Source organism: Pelobates fuscus, chromosome 9 (genome assembly GCF_036172605.1).
Source record: "Pelobates fuscus isolate aPelFus1 chromosome 9, aPelFus1.pri, whole genome shotgun sequence".
NCBI classification, from domain to species: domain Eukaryota; kingdom Metazoa; phylum Chordata; class Amphibia; order Anura; family Pelobatidae; genus Pelobates; species Pelobates fuscus.
Genome location: NC_086325.1, coordinates 124,111,672 through 124,130,622, shown reverse-complemented (window position 1 = coordinate 124,130,622; position 18,951 = coordinate 124,111,672). Strand labels below are relative to the sequence as shown.

General features: G+C 38.6%; 1 protein-coding gene across 1 annotated transcript in view; it reads left to right on the top strand.

Moving 5' to 3' along the window:
* PSMB7 (proteasome 20S subunit beta 7) overlaps window positions 1–18,951 on the top strand; it is an 83,973-nt gene that overhangs the window by 45,256 nt on the left and 19,766 nt on the right. The window contains exon 6 of the mRNA XM_063432362.1: window positions 7,722–7,780. Within this exon, the coding sequence (XP_063288432.1) occupies window positions 7,722–7,780 (59 nt within the window). The remainder of the gene's footprint in view (window positions 1–7,721; window positions 7,781–18,951) is intronic.

Genomic DNA, 18,951 nt, shown 5'->3' with positions numbered 1-18,951 from the left:
CAACACAGCACATTGTAACTAACCTCAGGAGAAACGGGATAGGAAAGCCCTGCTTCATATGTGCTTTGGATTGCCAGTGTTTAATTTGTTTATCGCCAGAGGGCCCAGCGTGCATCATTACGGTTAGCATGATACTATGAAGCCAAGGCAAATTTATTGCTAATCAATTTCTCTTCTTTTCATTGTGCATTTCCATTCATCTCAAAACATTTTTAAAGTTGTGCCTTGTATATTTTTAGGTTTGTTTTCAAATTCCCCCCCCCCCCCACACATTATTGCATTTTGTCTTGTTTTTCCAATTCCTGTACTTCCATCTCAGAAAAAAAACAAACAAACAATATTGTATGGTATTCTGGCAGCATCTGGTTAAAGTGGTGTTTGTTTTGCAGATATAAAATTCTGCAGGACACGCATTTTAAACCCCTGAAGTTTCCCAGCTTCGCTCTGAATAAATAACCCACTATAATGGACTCTCATTGCCCACTGCATGTACGACAAGCCATTGCTTGGTACACAGCTAAAACCTGCTCCAGCTTTAGTGGTGATGTATGAGCCTCTGTAAGGGTAATGATCCTAAACCGTAGCGATATCCTGTAACAGCAGTATCTGTCATATTCATTGGGATTACCACGCTCATTGATTTGTGTCTGTAAATCCGCAGTCCCTACCCTTTAAATTTGATCTCTAATTGGGCCTCCTTAAATGGTTGAGACCAGGCTAGTCTGTATATCCTCACAGTGCTGTCATAGCCAGCGTCTCTCCTCCTATTATACATTCTGCAGATTTGATGGAATCAGCAGGACTCCTCATTTGAAACAGTTTAATCGCCTCCTCTATCCTCGCGTTAAACCATTGAGGTGGTCAAGCGCTGCACACAAATCATCTTAAATGGAAAATATAGCTCTCTCTGTGACCCAGCTAAATAGATAGAGCTATGCAAAACAAGTTAAAAAGTAATAAATGCCAAAGGGATCTTTTAATTGGAATAAAAAATTAGACACAACTTTATTTTTTCGCCAGTGCAGCTGCATTCCAGCACATTGTCAAGGGTGTCTAAAGATTTTTTTTATTTTTTTTATTGTATAATTTTGTCTTTTTGAGCTAAAAGAAAACTACCGTAGATTTGTATTTCTTTATTTTTTGATGATGCTGAATTGCAGTTTCCTCAGTAAAACATAAGAAAGCTATTTAGAGTTTCCAGGTGTGAATGGTTTTTTCAGGAGATTGATCTTGTTTGTGTTTTTTTAAATGTACATTTATACTGTTTGTGTGTGTATATATACACAAACAGTATAAATGTACATTTTTACACAAACACACAGCCTTATTTATAAAAACACACGTCTTAATGTCTTATATGGCCTCCCAGAGTAATCTCTCCCTTACATACCTGTCTCTTGCTCTCCTATGGGATAGTGCTTTGCTCTCTCCTCCAGCTCTGCTTCACTCCTACTTGATATTTCCTATCCTAATGTTTCTAATACCCCACCTCCTATAGACTGTAAGCTCATTTGAGCAGGGTCCTCTTCAACCTATTATTCCTGTAAGTTTTCTTGTAATTGTCTTATTGTTGCATCCCCCCCTCTCAAAATATTGTAAAGCGCTACGGAATCTGTTGGCGCTATATAAATGGCAATAATAATAATAATAATAATATATAGTTCTTTTTCAATATTCTCACTTCACCTTTATTGGATCACTTTATATGCATACATATATGCAGCTAAATATTTGCATGCCCTGCTTTGCTGTTTTTTTTTTAACCCCTTAAGGACTGAGCGAAATGTACACGTTTTGATCAAAATAGAACGTAAACAAAACTTAAAATTTGACTATATGTCTGTTAAACCATAATTCACCTCTTTCATATGAAGTGCACCCACACTTTTTATATATCATTTTATTCAGGAGAAATAGGGTTTTCATTTAACATCAAATATTTAGCTATGAAACACAATTTAATATTAATAAAATGTAAAAAAAAATGAGAAATTAGGATTATTTTTTTTTTTTTTTTTTTTTTTTTTTTAGTACTGCATGACATGAATGTCATAATACTGTTAGCTTTTACTGCAATAAAATACACATATTTGTATTCAGCGATGTCTCACATGTAAAACTGTACCCCCTAAGTACAGGTTTTATGGTGTTTTGGGAAGTTACGGGGCCATTTTTTTTCACATTGAAATTCGACAGATTGGTTACGTTGCCTTTGAGACCGTATGGTAGCCCAGGAATAAAAATTACCCTCATGATGGCACTTAGTCACAAACTATTGTGTTTATCACTGTATTTGCTTAATAAAGCAGCAGTTTGAATTTACTTTATCAAGACTCCAGAGTGCTCTCTACTAGGTATATATATTTTGGTTGGAGATTGTTCACTGGAGCACAAAAAGACCGGGAACATTGAGAGCTGGGACCTGGAAATAAATAACTAATAAATAAATAAAAATAAATATATATATATATATATATATATATATATATATATATATATAATTTATTTTTATCTTATTTATATATAGGTGTGTGTATGTAAAAATAGAAAAAAATCTTGCACTCCATATACTTAGAAATATACTTGCCCGGTGCTTGTCCAGCAAAATGTAAATAAATGTGGAAAGGATAGCACTCTCAGGACTCCAATATAAAATTTAACTTTTAATTGTTAAAGTAAAAAATCGACGTTTCAGTCTGCTACTCACATACTTTCATCAGGACGAACACATACAGAGCCAAATACACACATATATACAAATATGAGAATCAGCAATTAACTTACCCACCACCGGAATAAACTCCTACTCCCTGTCTGCCCAGTCCAAAAAACGCGCGGGTTCCGCCGTCAGTCACGTGTGCGTGCGTGACGTCATCACGTGGCGACGGCGTCATTACCGCGTCACGTGATCGGCCGAAATGCAGCTTGATTGGGAGAACGTTGCTATGTGACCAAAGCGTCCCTAGCAACTAAAATTACATAAAATAAAACGAAAGCACAGCTTAAGGGGCATATACACAATATATATAATGGGTAAAACCCGGAAAAATGCCCAATCTAATGCACTATCTAAATATAATGCCCATATACCCATAAATGGAATATAGAAAAATATAAAGGCAGAGCAGGCATTTGAATCAATCTGACAATAAGACAGAACAGGCATCTAAATCGAAACAGAGAGGAGCTATACATCAAAACATATAGTAGATGAAGTCTGAAATAGAATGGCAAATAAACAAATTGTAGATATGGCACAGCAGCTAATGTTGCCTATTGATAGTCATATAGCATCTCAGAGTCATATAGCCGAATTAATTGGAGCACGATGTTAGGAAATAGAGTCACCATTACTCCTCGGGGCGTATCCCCAGTGATAAGTACAACAGTAAAACGAGCGAAGTATATGGGTGCGTGCCTGTCCCCCAGGGTGGGCCATACTCCCTTTACTTCAAAACTCGCCGGTGTGTGTATGTATATATAAATATATTAGGTGATATATACATATGTATATAGATATATATTCGTTCTAAGTGCATTTTGATATGAATATATATATTATCAAAATACAGTTAGAACGAAATTACATATATATTTATTTTTATTCCTTTTTAACGTATTTATATATTTTGTATATATATATATATATATAAAATGATATATTTAATATTCTACGTGTATTTTGATTAATATGTATATATATTAATATTAAAATATACTTTTGTGTGTGTGTGTATATATATATATATATATATATATATATATATATATAGTTTTATTTTACATTGTTTTTATCTTTATTTTAATTTATTTCAGGCAGCAGGGGGACTACGTGTCATTCCAGACACACTCCCTGCTGGCACTGCTATGGACGGCTATTCTGTCTGTGATCATGAGGCCCTCGCAAGGACCTTGCGATCACATTATTCTCAGACAACCTGCACCTTTCACTTTCAGGCACAGCTTCTGCTATTTATGACACCCCGCTTCTATAACATCAGTTGATTTAAAGAGACACTGTAGGCACCAAGACCACTTCAGCTAAATTAAGTGGTATTGAAGTATTACCAGGCCCTTTATTCATTTGTAAATAATAGTTCTATAATGAGAATCAAATCCACAGCTTTGTACAATTTTCATGTATTTGAAAATTCTTTCAATATGTAAAAAGAATAACACTGCATTTTTAAAAGTATATTTCAAACATAATGATGGTACAATGAGCCTTTTTCTAGTGCATACAGAAATTTTGGTAAGGGTCTGTTTCCTTTTTGTAAACCATAAGTATTTAAACCATGTCGCTTAAATCTTGGTCTATACACTGTACAATGTTCTTTCAAATTACTGTTAAGCTGGTACAAGACAGATTTTTACACTTCGTGTTGTGCCAACAAAAGAGGAATGAGCAACACATCTGTTTACCGAAAGGCTTAGCAGAGAGGGAACTATCCCTGGAGCCTTGTTGCCTTAGCCCTGATTATATTATTTCTATGTCCTAATTTTTTTTTCACTCCTTGTGTATATTGTATAACTGTATGATCCCAAAGCCTTTCATCTGACTCGTAACAAAACCATAACACCCCCTTTGGTTTCTTCTGCAAGACCTCTGACCTTTTGTGAATTACCACCCAATGTTAAATAAAAAAAACAATCAGACATGCCCTTTTCTGCTCAATATTTTAAACACGGAATATCAACAATGAAACATAAGTCTTCTTCCTCCCCATCTGTCCTTTTTCTCTTTCTTCCTTCTCATCCCCCTTTAAGCTTTCCTTCCTTCTCCTCCCTTCCCTTCCCTCCGTTCTTTTCACCTTCCTTCCCATCCCCTAAAACTGGATTTATTGGGGTTTTTTACACCGTATACTGAACAAGTACTTTAAACCTTAAATCAATTATATTTTTACAGTCTCACCAGCCAATGGGTTGGATATATTGGGAAGCAAGTGAGCACTCAGCTCTTGAATTTCATATGTTGGAAGCAGGAAAATGGGAAAGGAAAAATATCTAAGTGACTTTGACAAGGGCCAAATGATGGCTAGACAACTGGGTCTGGCATCTCCAAAATGGCAAGTCTTGTGCATCACTACTGGTAGGTATTGGTTTATACCTACCAGTAGTGGTGCAAAGATGGACAACCGGTGAACTGGGGTCAAGGTCATCAGCGCCCAAGGTTCATTGATGCACATAGATAGCAAAGGCTAGCCAGTTATGCTCTGGGAAACCTTGGGTACTGGAGTTCATGTTACCTTGACACATACCACCTACCTAGAGATTGTTGCAAGCCACATACACCACTTCTTGTCAATAGTGTTCCGTGATGGGAGTGTCCTCTTTCAACAGAATAATGCACCCTGCCACACTTCAAAATTTGTTCAAGAATAGCTTGGCACATGACAGAGTGCAAGGTGTTGCCTTGGCCTCCAAATTCCCCAGATCTCAATCGGCTTGAGCATCTTTGTGTTGTGCTGGAACAGCAAATCTTATGCATGGAAGTACTGATGTAATTCCAGTAAAATACAAGTTTAGCAGGCTAAGATTGCCACAAGGCATATGTATGTATATGTGTTTGTAGTATCAGTTAGTTAATAACACGTAGCTAAGATACTGTCATCACTGTACTGACCAGGTGCAGGAATGTAAGAACTGGAATTACGCGTCCCTCTCCTTTGTATCAGATGAGCCACGTGGTTAGACCGGATGGATGAGTTTAGACTCTATTCATTAAATAGGTTAAGGGTATGTGTGGGTGTAGTTAATTGTGGGAGGAGCTACAGTGCTATATAAGGAATGTACTCTATGTATTCAGGACTCAGACTTTGCTGTATTTTGGTGACGCTAGTCCCTCTGAGTCCCGATCGGTGATCCAATAAAGAATCTCTTCCTTCCTGAAGAAACCTGTGTCCATCTCTCTGTGCTTGGCTTCCGTCAGTTTCTCCGGTATCAGTACCACCTTGCAACTTGCAGGACTTAAAGTATCTGCTGCCAATATCTTTGTGCCAAATACCATGAAATGTTCAAAGGTTTTGTGGACTCCATGCCTCAACACATCATAGCTGTTTTAACAGGGGTCATTAAGGGGTCATATATGTTGGGCAGGTAGTTATGACTGAACAGTGTAAAACTGTTTTTGACTGCAATCACAGCTGTGAGACTGTTTGTTTGTGGCAAGTCTGCATGAGTTTTGAACTTGGATAAAGATGATTGGCCTAAACAATAAGGGTTTCCATTCTTGGTCTGAATAAGGTCTTTGCTTTGACTGGTCTATTCTCAGACATTAATGTTTACAACTTTGGCTTTCTGTTTAGAGCCCTTATCCTGCTGCAAGGAGGACTTCCACTTTGGACTCATTTGAACTTAAAGGGACACTATAGTCACCAGAACAACTACAGCTTACTGAATTTGTTCTGGTGAGTAAAATCATTCATCATCATCATCATCATCATCACCTTCAGGCTTTTTGCTGTAAACACTGTCTTTTCAGAGAAAATGCAGTGTTTACATTACAGCCTAGTGATAACTTCACTGGCCACTCCCCAGATGGCTGTTAGAGATCTTTCCTGGGCCATGGCTTCCTAAAATGCATCCAACCATTCAGTGTCTCCTCCCTCTGCATGCAGACAGAGATTTCCTCATAGAGATTCATTGATTCAATTCATCTCTATGAGGAGACGCTGATTGGCCAGGGCTGAGTTTGAATTATGCTCGCTCTGCCCCTGTTCTGCCTCCTTGTCAGTCTCAGCCAATGCTATGGGGAAGCATTGTGATTGGATCAGGCTACCACTTCTGCTGATGTCAGCAGGCAGTGGGCAGGTCTAAAGGAAACAGGGACAAAGTAAGCAACGTCAGACTTGAATACAAGTACGATTTTACTATATTTAGGGAGGCATGAGCGGACCACGGTGGCTAGATGGTGGTTTTAACCCTATAGGGTCAGGAATACATGTTTGTGTTCTTGACCCTATAGTGCTCCTTTAAACAGGTTGTTACCTGCCATGTGAGAGGTCATTGTGAGTCTTTGGCCATTTGTCATTATGTTGTAATATGACTGAGGCTCTTGACTAAGCATGTGGGTGATGAAGGTGCTGTAAAAGCTGATGGAAATTTAAATAATTTTTTTCATGGAGGCTGTGTGATTTACAACCATGCACGGTGTGGCTAGGGCAGAAAAATACATATTTAGTTAGTCTGTGGGGAAATGATCGATACACAAAAACAACTTTGAGCTAAAGTTGTTGGGGCTTTGTGTGTCCGTTTAACCCCTTAAATGCTGTCATGCAGTGTAAGTATTTAACTCTCAATGACGGCTTAGACAGTTCTGCAGTAAATGTGCCAGCAGGGGTTACCATGGACCACCCTGAATGGCCCCAGACTGACTGGAAGGCTTGGCCTCAAATGGGTGGCATCAGGAAAAAAAAACCTTGGTCATTTACAGGTTAAGATTAATTGGGGAGCCCTCAATGGAAATTGCCTATAGAATTGAAGATAGATCGTGTGATTTGAGTGATAGATCATCACTTTTTTTTTTTGTTTAAATAGAATCTCTAGCACTAGTAAGTGTTGATTTACTTTCTTTTCTAGGTTAGGGACATTCACTTTCTGTAATACAACAACATATACTTTTAAAGTGTTCTTAATAATTAAGTCCATATAATATTTGGGAAAGGTATTAATGTGTTTTAAAAGGTTGAAAAATATAATAAATTGAATCTACTATTTTTCAGGTTCTGGTTCTTTGGCTGCAATGGCGGTGTTTGAGGATCGCTATAAACCAGACATGGAGGTATAATAATGTATCTTTTTATTGTTGTTCACGTACATGTTTCTGATAGCATTTGTCACATTCCAAAGGTGATTAGTTCAGCGCTGTAGTCAAAACTTTATGGAATTTGTTCTGCCCGACAGGATCATTATTCCCTGTGGTATCAATCCCAACCCAAAATGTTATCCAGAGTATTTGCTCTGAGCACACTTATTATTTGGGTCTTTGAATAAACCTGTGCTGAATGCTTATACCACACCCCAAGTTGCATTAATGGGAATATAAGTTTTATCCAGTCTGAGAAAATAACTGCACAGGATATATTGAATTTGGGTAAATCTTCTACATTTGTCCTGTAATAACCCAGATGTCTCTTGTTCCTGGCACACACAATTGTTAAATATATGCCTTTAATTTTTTTTCGTTAATTGGAAATTACATTCCATTACAAGAACATTAATTAAAAGGCACCGAAACAACTTTAGCTTAATGAATCCGTTTTCCTGTATAGTTTGATATAAACAAATGGTAATTTAAACTGCAACATAAAAAAGTGGCAAAATGAAGGGTTCTGAATGCACTGTATATTGTGTATTGTTATATTGTGTAATGTTCTCAGTGAGCAGTTCAGAGGTTTTGCTAGGATGTATTTAAACTAGGGGGGGGGGGGGCAAAAGGGTGATAAAACATCAATCCAATTGTCCCCCAAAACAAGGACAGAAGGTGCCTGTAGCAAGTGTGTTAAAAAATGATAAGCTTAGAGTCATGTCTACAAATGCTCGCAGTTTAGGGAATAAGATCCATGAACTTGTGGCAATAATGGCAACTGATAGTGTAGATTTAGTCGCTGTTACGGAGACATGGTATAATGAAAAAAATGACTGGGACATAGCAATACCTGGGTACTCTTTATATAGAAAAGACAGGGAAGGCAAGAAAGGGGGAGGGGTGGCCCTGTATGTGAAGGATAGCATAAAATCTAGCCTAATAAAGGTTAGTGAGACGAACATAGAGTCCATTTGGGTTACGTTAGAATTTGGTAATCACACAGTAATTCGTGTAGGTGTGATTTATAGGCCCCCAGGACAAATTGAAGAGTTAGATAATCTACTAGTTGAAGAAATAGCTAAAATAACAATGATGGGGAAGTTATCATCATGGGTGACTTTAATCTTCCTGATGTGAATTGGAAAACAAAAATAGCTACTTGTGCCAGAAGCACACATATTCTAAACTCCCTACTGGGATTGTCTCTAAAACAAGTCGTTGAGGAGCCAACTCGTAAAGAGGCCATACTAGATTTAGTGTTAACAAATGGAGATTTGGTATCAGATATTACTGTAGGTGAAAGTTTAGGATCCAGTGATCATCAGTCAGTGTGGTTTAACATAAGAACAGTGACTGAGTCACACCACACAAAAACAAAAGTTTTAGACTTTAGAAAAACAGACTTTTCTAAAATTAGAATATGTGTAAAGGAGTCATTATCAGACTGGAGCAACTTAAATGGAGTCCAAAAGAAATGGGATTATTTAAAAGCTGCACTACTGAAGGCAACAGAAAATTGCATTAGGCTTGTCAGTAAAAGCAAAAAATTCAAGAAACCACTGTGGTACTCCGCAGATGTGGCCAAAATAGTAAAAAACAAAAAGTTAGCATTTAGTAATTATAAAAAAACCCAGAGTGAGGAAGACAGAATGACCTATAAGATTAGGCAGAAAGAGGCTAAGCAAGTTATAAGAGCTTCCAAATCCCACACAGAAGAGAAAATAGCACAGTCAGTAAAAAAGGGGGACAAAACTTTTTTTAGATACATAAATGAGAAAAGAAAAGTAAAACAAGGATTAGTTAGATTAAAAACAAAAGAAGGAAGGTATGTAGATGAGGATAAAGGTCTAGCTGACTGCCTCAATTAATATTTTTGTTCGGTATTTACAGCTGAAAATGAAGGAAAGGGACCTCCGTTAAAAAAAAGGATAAATTAGTAATTTATTAGACGTGAGTTTACAGAGGAAGAGGTTCTATTTCAACTGTCAAAAGTAAAGACAAATAAGTCATTGGGACCTGATGGAATACACCCAAAGCTATTAAAAGAGCATAGTGGTGTACTAGCAAAACCATTAACCGATTTATTTAACCAATCATTGTTAACAGGAGTAGTCCCAGAAGATTGGAAGTTAGCGAATGTTGTGCCCATTCACAAGAAAGGTAATAGGGAGGAGTCGGGCAACTATAGGCCAGTAAGCCTTACTTCAGTAGTGGGGAAAGTGATGGAAACCATGTTAAAGGATAGGATTGTTGAACATCTAAAAACACATGGATTTCAAGATCAGAGACAATATGGGTTTACTTCAGGGAGATCATGCCAAACTAATCTTATTGATTTTTTTGATTGGGTAACTAAAATTATAGATCAGGGTGGTGCAGTAGACATTGCTCACCTAGATTTCAGTAAGGCTTTTGACACTGTTGCACATAGAAGGCTTATCAATAAACTGCAATCTTTGAGTTTGGATTCCAATATTGTTGAATGGGTAAGGCAGTGGCTGAGTGACAGGCAACAGAGGGTTATAGTCAATGGAGTATATTCAAAGCTTGGGCTTGTCACCAGTGGGGTACCTCAGGGATCTGTACTTGGACCCATTCTCTTTAATATTTTTATTAGTGATATTGCAGAAGGTCTTGATGGTAAGGTGTGTCTTTTTGCGGATGATACTAAGATATGTAACAGGGTTGATGTTCCAGGAGGGATAAGCCAAATGGCAAATGATTTAGGTAAACTAGAAAAATGGTCAGAGTTGTGGCAACTGACATTTAATGTGGATAAGTGCAAGCTAATGCATCTTGGACGTAAAAACCCAAGGGCAGAGTACAGAATATTTGATAGAGTCCTAACCTCAACATCTGAGGAAAGGGATTTAGGGGTGATTATTTCTGAGGACTTAAAGGTAGGCAGACAATGTAATAGAGCAGCAGGAAATGCTAGCAGAATGCTTGGTTGTATAGGGAGAGGTATTAGCAGTAGAAAGAGGGAAGTGCTCATGCCATTGTACAGAACACTGGTGAGACCTCACTTGGAGTACTGTACACAGTACTGGAGACCATATCTTCAGAAGGATATTGATACCTTAGAGAGAGTTCAAAGAAGGGCTACTAAACTGGTTCATGGATTGCAGGATAAAACTTACCAGGAAAGGTTAAAGGATCTTAACATGTATAGCTTGGTGGAAAGACGAGACAGGGGGGATATGATCGAAACATTTAAATACATAAAGGGAATCAACACAGTAAAGGAGGAGACTATATTTAAAAGAAGAAAAACTACCACAACAAGAGGACATAGTCTTAAATTAGAGGGACAAAGGTTTAAAAATAATATCAGGAAGTATTACTTTACTGAGAGGGTAGTGGATGCATGGAATAGCCTTCCAGCTGAAGTGGTAGAGGTTAACACAGTAAAGGAGTTTAAGCATGCGTGGGATAGGCATAAGGCTATCCTAACTATAAGATAATGCCAGGGACTAATGAAAGTATTTAGAAAACTGGGCAGACTAGATGGGCCGAATGGTTCTTATCTGCCGTCACATTCTATGTTTCTATGAATAATGTCATCATGTACATGGGGTCTGTAGTGAATATTTGGATTGTGAATTATGTTGTTGTTCTGGAACTGGGCTTAAATATTTTTGGTAATTGGTGCCCTGGATGCACACACAATGTGTTTATATAGAAACTGATATTATATAATGTGTGTTTTACTTTAAGACCAATGCTCTTATTCAGGTCAAGTGCAAACCATAGCAGTTCTGGTTAGCGGAATGAGCAGTGGAGGCTGTTCGATAAGGCAGCCCAGGGCATGAAATGACATTGCATATCTTTCTCACAAAGACCCTATCTTCTATTGACCACATAAATTAGCAGTCTTGTGAGCAATTGTTACTGCTCAGTTAAGTCGCATCATGAAGACAAGCTGTCACACATACCCCTTGTAATCAATATGGATCAATATCTTAATGCCTCCTGTGTGAAGGTTTCAGTGGGTCTAGCCAGTAATGGTCAATGGAGCACCTCCTTTATTTAAAAAGTCTCTGCACAGCTAGAATTGATTCCCCTATCTGAAAGTTCTTAGATATTCACCTTGTATAACACTATTGAGCTGTGCTTTGAACAAGCCCGCTTGCATGAGTAGTTTGGTGCCATGCCTGCGTATGATCAGATATTATTTTGCAACAAGTCTAGCTGGGGAAGTCCAGAACAGTGGGAGTTCACAAGCTAAGAACTGGCTGTTTACGTAGCTGGTATGTGAAAGGGGAAAAATGTTTGAGTTTGTGTACCTCTATGTATACATATTTATTACACATACATAAAAATAAAGCGGCATTCCAAACATGGTAAAAGGGAAAATAATCTCACTAGTTCTTAAATAAGCATCTTTGGAATAAAACATAATTGCATGTTTTTACAATAAATTGCATTTAAATATCTTAATAATATAATACTGGTGGTGGTGTATTTTTAGAGCAGTTTGATGTGTGCTTACCAAGGTATAACTTGAACTATATGTTTATAAGACCTCTTTTGGCAAAACGGGGAAAAAATTGCCAGATGTCCAATTCTTCTTTTTTTATGTTTCTTTTATTTATATAGCGCACACACATAGGAAGTTATTTTTACACTTGTGTTTAATAGAAATGTAGACTTTAGATTTATGTAGCCAAGCTCAGCATATATTTACATAACTAGAGTACCGCTAACAAAAGCGAAATCTAGACAGCACGTGGAGATTTTAATTTTACCCATACTCCTCCTTGCTGGTTGAAATTTGCATCTTCATAGCATTGTGCACCCCATGCACATGACCGAGTGCTTGAATTTGTCGCATAACAAATAGGATTGTTCTAAGAAGAAGAAAAATTGTTGACTGACCTTAGTTATGTATGCTACAATTTCCTTTTGTTCAAATTTCCCTGTATTAGACTCAATTGCCTCTCCAGCTGAAAGACGAGCCGTTTTATGGAGAGAGTAGGCTATCTTGACTTTACTAGGGAATTAAAACAGATGTTTATTCTGGGGATTTGATCACAGGAAAATGTACATTGATATAAAGTTTGGTGCTATAAAACCTATATCCTATAAGGTACAAAATAAAAGTTCAGTGCATCTGTTATTTGAATATAATGTATCAGTGTATTGGTCTAATTCTGGGTCAGAATAGCAAAGCAACTTTTAGCACTCTTCTTTGATCAGTCTGAGCCCACATGGCATTTGGGACACCCTGCTGCCCAAAAAAGGATAATCACTATTTAGTAGTTATACTCTGAAGGAAACATGCATGTATTTAATTTCAGAGGGGGGTCAGGTGTTTCTAACCCAGCAATAACAGACTTCCCAATGCAGCTCAATAAGAAGTCAATGCAAGGTAGGTCCTCTGAACAAATTCCTGCCTCTGGAGTTGAGCTTCACTGAGCTTAACAAACCAGTCGATAAGAGGACCAGTTGTCTAACAAGGTGTTGTAACAAGGTTACTTTATAAAAGTGCAGATTTTTATTGAAATCTGCGCTTTTTGTACAATGAAAAAAAGAGTTCTCACACACACAGCATATCAGCATCAAGTGCTTTAGGTTTTTGAATTGTTCCTTTAAGATGCATCCCATTTTATCCATACAGTGGTAGCCTGTATATTTCCAAGTTACTGTACTGTATATTTCCAAGATAACTATGTTGCCAGTCCATGTGCTATTAAGTTGATGCTTTCAGCCTTGAAAGGCAACTGCATCAGCCTCGGCAGAAATGCATCCACAGCGCTGAGAGGAGACCAGTAGCCTGGCTGAGACCCAGGTAAGGAGGCAAACTGTTGCTAGTTTGCCCCATTACTGGGCCAGGATACTCCTCACAGCTGTCGTAGTTATGATGCTTGTAGTAACACTTCAATGCATGGAGAGACCAAAAAAATCATGATGCAAGAGAATGAGTAGCTTGCCCTTTGGTGGGGCCTTGCTCAGATCTCGAGCTAGTTTTAGCTCATTCTTGTCCTATCTAGATGGGGTATCAGACTGACGTAAGCTATTTTAATACCCTATTCAATTTTATGTTTATTATTGTTCTAAAGTTATTACATAGTACCATTGATAATTTGCTATAAATTAAGTGGCAATCATGTTTCTCAGAATGACATTTGCTCTGTGTGTTAGAGACCGCTTTAATTAGCTTTGTATGTATGCATTGTGCAATTTTTTCATTGTTCTGGCTCCTTTGACACAGTGTCTCTGCCCTCATGTGTTTGCCACCTCCCCAAAGACTGACAGGAGTTGTCTTGATTGTATGTAACACAAAACTCATCACAGCACCCAAAATATTTCCATCACACACTGGCATTGGATAGCATATTATTAAGAAGCCGCTTAAATAAATAGGACTTTTCTGACAGCTAGCAAAACTTGATTGAGGCTAATGAAAAATATAATGAAACTGATTCACACATCTTTTGATCAGAACATGCTTAGGATGGATTCCTTCTCAGTGCAGGGTTATTAAAGAGTAATAATTTTAAATTGCAGATTCTGTTTACAAAGGATAACTTGTAACCAGTTTGATATCTTCTGTGAAGGGCAAAGTGGTATCTTCCCAGACATAAGCAGTCTTATTTGCATTTAGTTGTTATGCGGGATGTGGCCAAGAATACCCATTGTCGTGCATTGCCACAGCGAGCAAGAGAATAAAACCCCCTTGAAGATTATGGCTCATTAAAACGGGGAGAAGATTAATATTTTCCCTGTCAAGATCAATACAGCTTCTCCTGCACTAATTGTCAGAAAAGCTCGCAGAGGCTACTGAAGGATGGCAGTGTGTGTGCAGAGAGTAGATCACAGGGACAATATTCAAAGGAAGGCTGTCCTGCACCCTCTGGTATTGACTTGCAAATTAGCAGCTGGATTCTAATTAAACAAGCTTAATGAAGGCAGCATTTGAATACTATAGAAGAATTAAAAAAAAATCTTAATTTCCCCCTCTCTGATATGCTTTGTGTGCAGACTCGAATCATTGTCCTGAGCAGTACACCGAATTGTAAGCATATAATATGCATTTTTGCAACTGTGTGTTATACCTAACTCCACTAGGAGCCCTGTACTGTCCTAGAGCAGGTGGATTAGTTTGGGGGTTTAAACAGCGGCTTGTGGATTCACTTGGTGACCTTTACGGAGTGTCCGAATTATTAGCTGATCACCATGTGCACCTTAAACAGAATTCTCTACAGGAATATAGCGGTGCATTTAATATATAATGTTCATTAATAAAGTATCGTATAGAAGCAAATATATTCTCAGCTCTGCAGCTTTCCTTTGTTAACATCAGTAGCACATTTATTGCCAGATGAAATGGCATCTGATTGCTGCTTCTAACTGAAAAACATGAAAATGCATGCCAAGCATTTAATTCACCCCACCGTGTTGAAACAGTCTCTTTTTTTCATGGGGAGAGTATAATGGTACATTGTATTGGTATTGGAGGAGAAAATGGCACCTTACAGTTGTACTTGACTTTTGGCAAGTGTGCTCAAAGGATTAGCAAAATCACACATGACCAGTGTCTGTAATAAAATAATAAAGAAGCACATTTTGTATTATCCCTTTTGCATACTTTCCCTCTTGCTCCCCCTCCTCTCGTTATATTGCTCACTCATTCTTTCTTGCATCCTTGGTTTACCGCTCTATTTTTTTTCTCTCGCTCTCTCTCTCCTGCCTCGGATCTCGAGCTGAGAGCTGCCAAAAGCATATAGGATGAAATCTGGGGTGGCAGCTGCTGTGCCCTACAGTTAGATAGCAATACTTTGAAGATGTTTCAACTTAAAGGAGCTCATGGCTGCAGGCTTAGCCAATTTCTGCAGGTTGCAAGAGCTTTGGCTTTATGCCTTTTGAAGAAGAGCTGCTAAAGCTCCTGCCACTGCCTCGAGCATGCTAACACCAGCAGGATGCGGTTTCTTATTTTTCATTTTTTTTGTAGCTTAGCACATCTCGTATGTAAGTAGCACATACTTTATCAATGCCAACTGTGACAAGTCTTTCTCTAGATAGGCCCTGCCCAGCAGCTTGCGCTGCAATGATAGATGATGAAGTGCACAAGTGCCACTTTCCCAGACTGATTTATGGAGTCATATTTCATGGAGAAGCAAGTGGCGGCCTCTGGAGAAACACTTATGGATTGCCAAAGAATGGAGCTGCTTCACTTCTGCGGTCGTTTAAAAGCTGTGATGCCATACACATGACATCCTCTGCAGAGCTATATTCATTTGTCATGTGGGCAGCTATAGATCTAACATAACCAATGCATTCTCAGCCGGTTCTGCCTGCACTGTTTATATCTCAGTATTGACTCCAGCTCTCCGCTTGCGTTAGCATTGTCAGCCAGAGTACTTGGTCCATTCATTTGATTATTTACACTTTGCAGCAGAACTAGATTAACTTAACGTTATCTTTAGTATTTTTGTTTTTAAGGATCTGTATTGTACAGCAAGACGCACAGAACACTCTATTACAAACAAAAATACCAAACTCCATATAGATATTAAGTGACTTAGTATGGTATACAAATCACATTACTGAAGAAAGTTATAGAAGTGTACTGTAGTTTTTGTATGCATTTCTACTGAATTATGTTGTGCTGGTTTTCAATCTAATCTGGTTAGGGTAACCTAAGATGCCCCATTTCTAAATTGCCTTGGCGGTACATATACCTGTCTGTTGGTGGTGTTTACTTATTACGTTATGCAATGTGTTTAAAGTACAGATTTACTCACTTTTTCCCTGTTCCAGTGCAGCTTAGTGGATGTTATTTTTCGTGTAACACCCACCTCCTGGCCGTCCTCCAATCCTACTGCTGCTTTCTTTGATTTGCCCTGCTTGGGATGTATCCCCAAGCAGAGCAAATCTCGTCCGTGTAGTTGGCTTTCTGGTTTCGTTGCCAGCATGATGTCACTCCATTCCCATACTCCCTAGCTAGAGTTAGAAGCACCTGCTGGGTAGTTTCCATGGCAACCTCCGAGCATGGGTGGAGAACAGAGAGACCTCTTGTGGGAGGTGTTTACTAGGGATCGACCAATATTGATTTTTTAGAGCCGATACCGATACCGATAATGTTTGAACTTTCAGGCCGATAGCCGATAACTTGCCGATATTCTGTACATTTACCATTTTGAAAAATAAACTATTTCTAACGGTAAATGCACAAAATATACATGCCACATGTAGTGGATGAAGTGTATTTAGACAGCGGAGCTGTGTGTGTAGTGTATGCAGTGTGTATTTGTGTAGTGTGTATATATAGTGTATGCAGAGTGTATAGTGAATGCAGTGAGTGTTTGTGTAGTGTGTATATATAGTGAATGCAGTGTGTGTGTGTAGTGTGTGTATAGTAAATGCAGAGTGTGTGTGTGTAGTGTGTGTATAGTAAATGCAGAGTGTGTGTGTGTAGTGTGTGTATAGTAAATGCAGAGTGTGTGTTTGTGTAGTGTGTGTATAGTAAATGCAGAGTGTGTTTGTGTAGTGTGTGTATAGTAAATGCAGAGTGTGTGTTTGTGTAGTGTGTGTATAGTAAATGCAGAGTGTGTGTTTGTGTAGTGTGTGTATAGTAAATGCAGTGTGTGTGTTTGTGTAGTGTGTGTTTGTGTAGTGTGTATATAATGCAGAGTGTGTGTATGTAATGCTGTGTGTGTGTGTGTGTGTATGTAATGCTGTGTGTGTGTGTGTATGTAATGCTGTGTGTGTGTGTATGTAATGCTGTGTGTGTGTGTAATGCTGTGTGTGTGTGTGTAGTGCAGTGTGTGTGTGTGTGTGTGTGTAGTGCAGTGTGTGTGTATGTAATGCAGTGTGTGTGTTTGTGTAGTGATGTAATTTGTGTAAAATGGGGGGGGGATTTTTTTTATGTTAATTATTTTACATTTTTTTTATATTTAAATTTTTTTTTTTTTTTTTTTATTTCGGTCCTCCCTCCCTGCTTCTTACCAGGGAAGGGGGATATAGTATTTCCTGGTGGTCCGGTGGTTTAATTACTGGAGGGGCCGGCAGCAAGCGCTGACTTACCTTGCCAGCAGCTCCTGCAGCTCCCCAGTGTAAATCTCGCGGCCCTTAGTGCCGCGCGGAGCGTTGCCATGGTAACCCATGGCAATGCTCTGCGGCCGCGGGTCTCGCGAGATTTACACTGGGGAGCTGCAGGAGCTGCTGGCAAGGTAAGTCAGCGCTTGCTGCCGGCCCCTCCTGGACCGCCAGGCTTGCAATGAGCCTGGCGGTCCTAGGAGGTATTATCGGCAATATCGGTAGCTATATTGGCCAATACCGATATTGCTGAAAATACCGAATATCGGCCGATAATATCGGTAAAACCGATAATCGGTCGATCCCTAGTGTTTACTGCTTTCTTTGTCAGTCAATGCCTTGACATGGGAGTCAAACCTATAGGCTTTTCTAATCTATACATTTGTTAGCACAGTGTGTGTGTGTGTATATGTAATATGAAATAATTCATGCAAAATGAATCTCTCTTATACAATATAATGTGCAAAACATGCAAACGTGTCATGCAGTTAGCTACATAAATGCATATGTGTATGCATAATGGGAAGACACCATATATCTATTCGTTGTGCAGATAAATATACACCAATAAGAAAAATATTAAAAAATATATTATACTTGCACAGGTCTGCCCAGGTAGTCCAATCTAGAAATATATAAAGAGACACAGACCTGGTGCAATAACGTTGAGAGAGGTAAACTTTAAGTAAAGAAGAAATATTTTCAAACTCACAATTGTGGAGTGGTTGAAGTACCACTACAAACTATCAGGCTCTGGGAGGATCAGCCCCTTGCAGTCGTGGGATCCAATGGGTAGACAACTGGAAGCATTCACTCGGTAACCGGTTAGTTCAAAAGTAAAAATCCAATTTATTTCAACATAAAAATGTGCTTTAAAAATAAGGATAAAAGTATATACTTCCGTCACTGTTTGGAGAGTTCAAGAGTTCAGTAAGTCCAAAGTTACGTTTTCCTGATGAAACGAAAGTGGTAGTTTTCTTACTCTGACTCCGACTCTCCCGTCCAGTGCAGTTACTTCCGACTTCCGGTTTCACGCAACGCGTTTCGCCCCGCCTCTCGGGGCTTTCTCAAGCGTTTTCCTCACCCCCTGCTGGGCTGAAGGG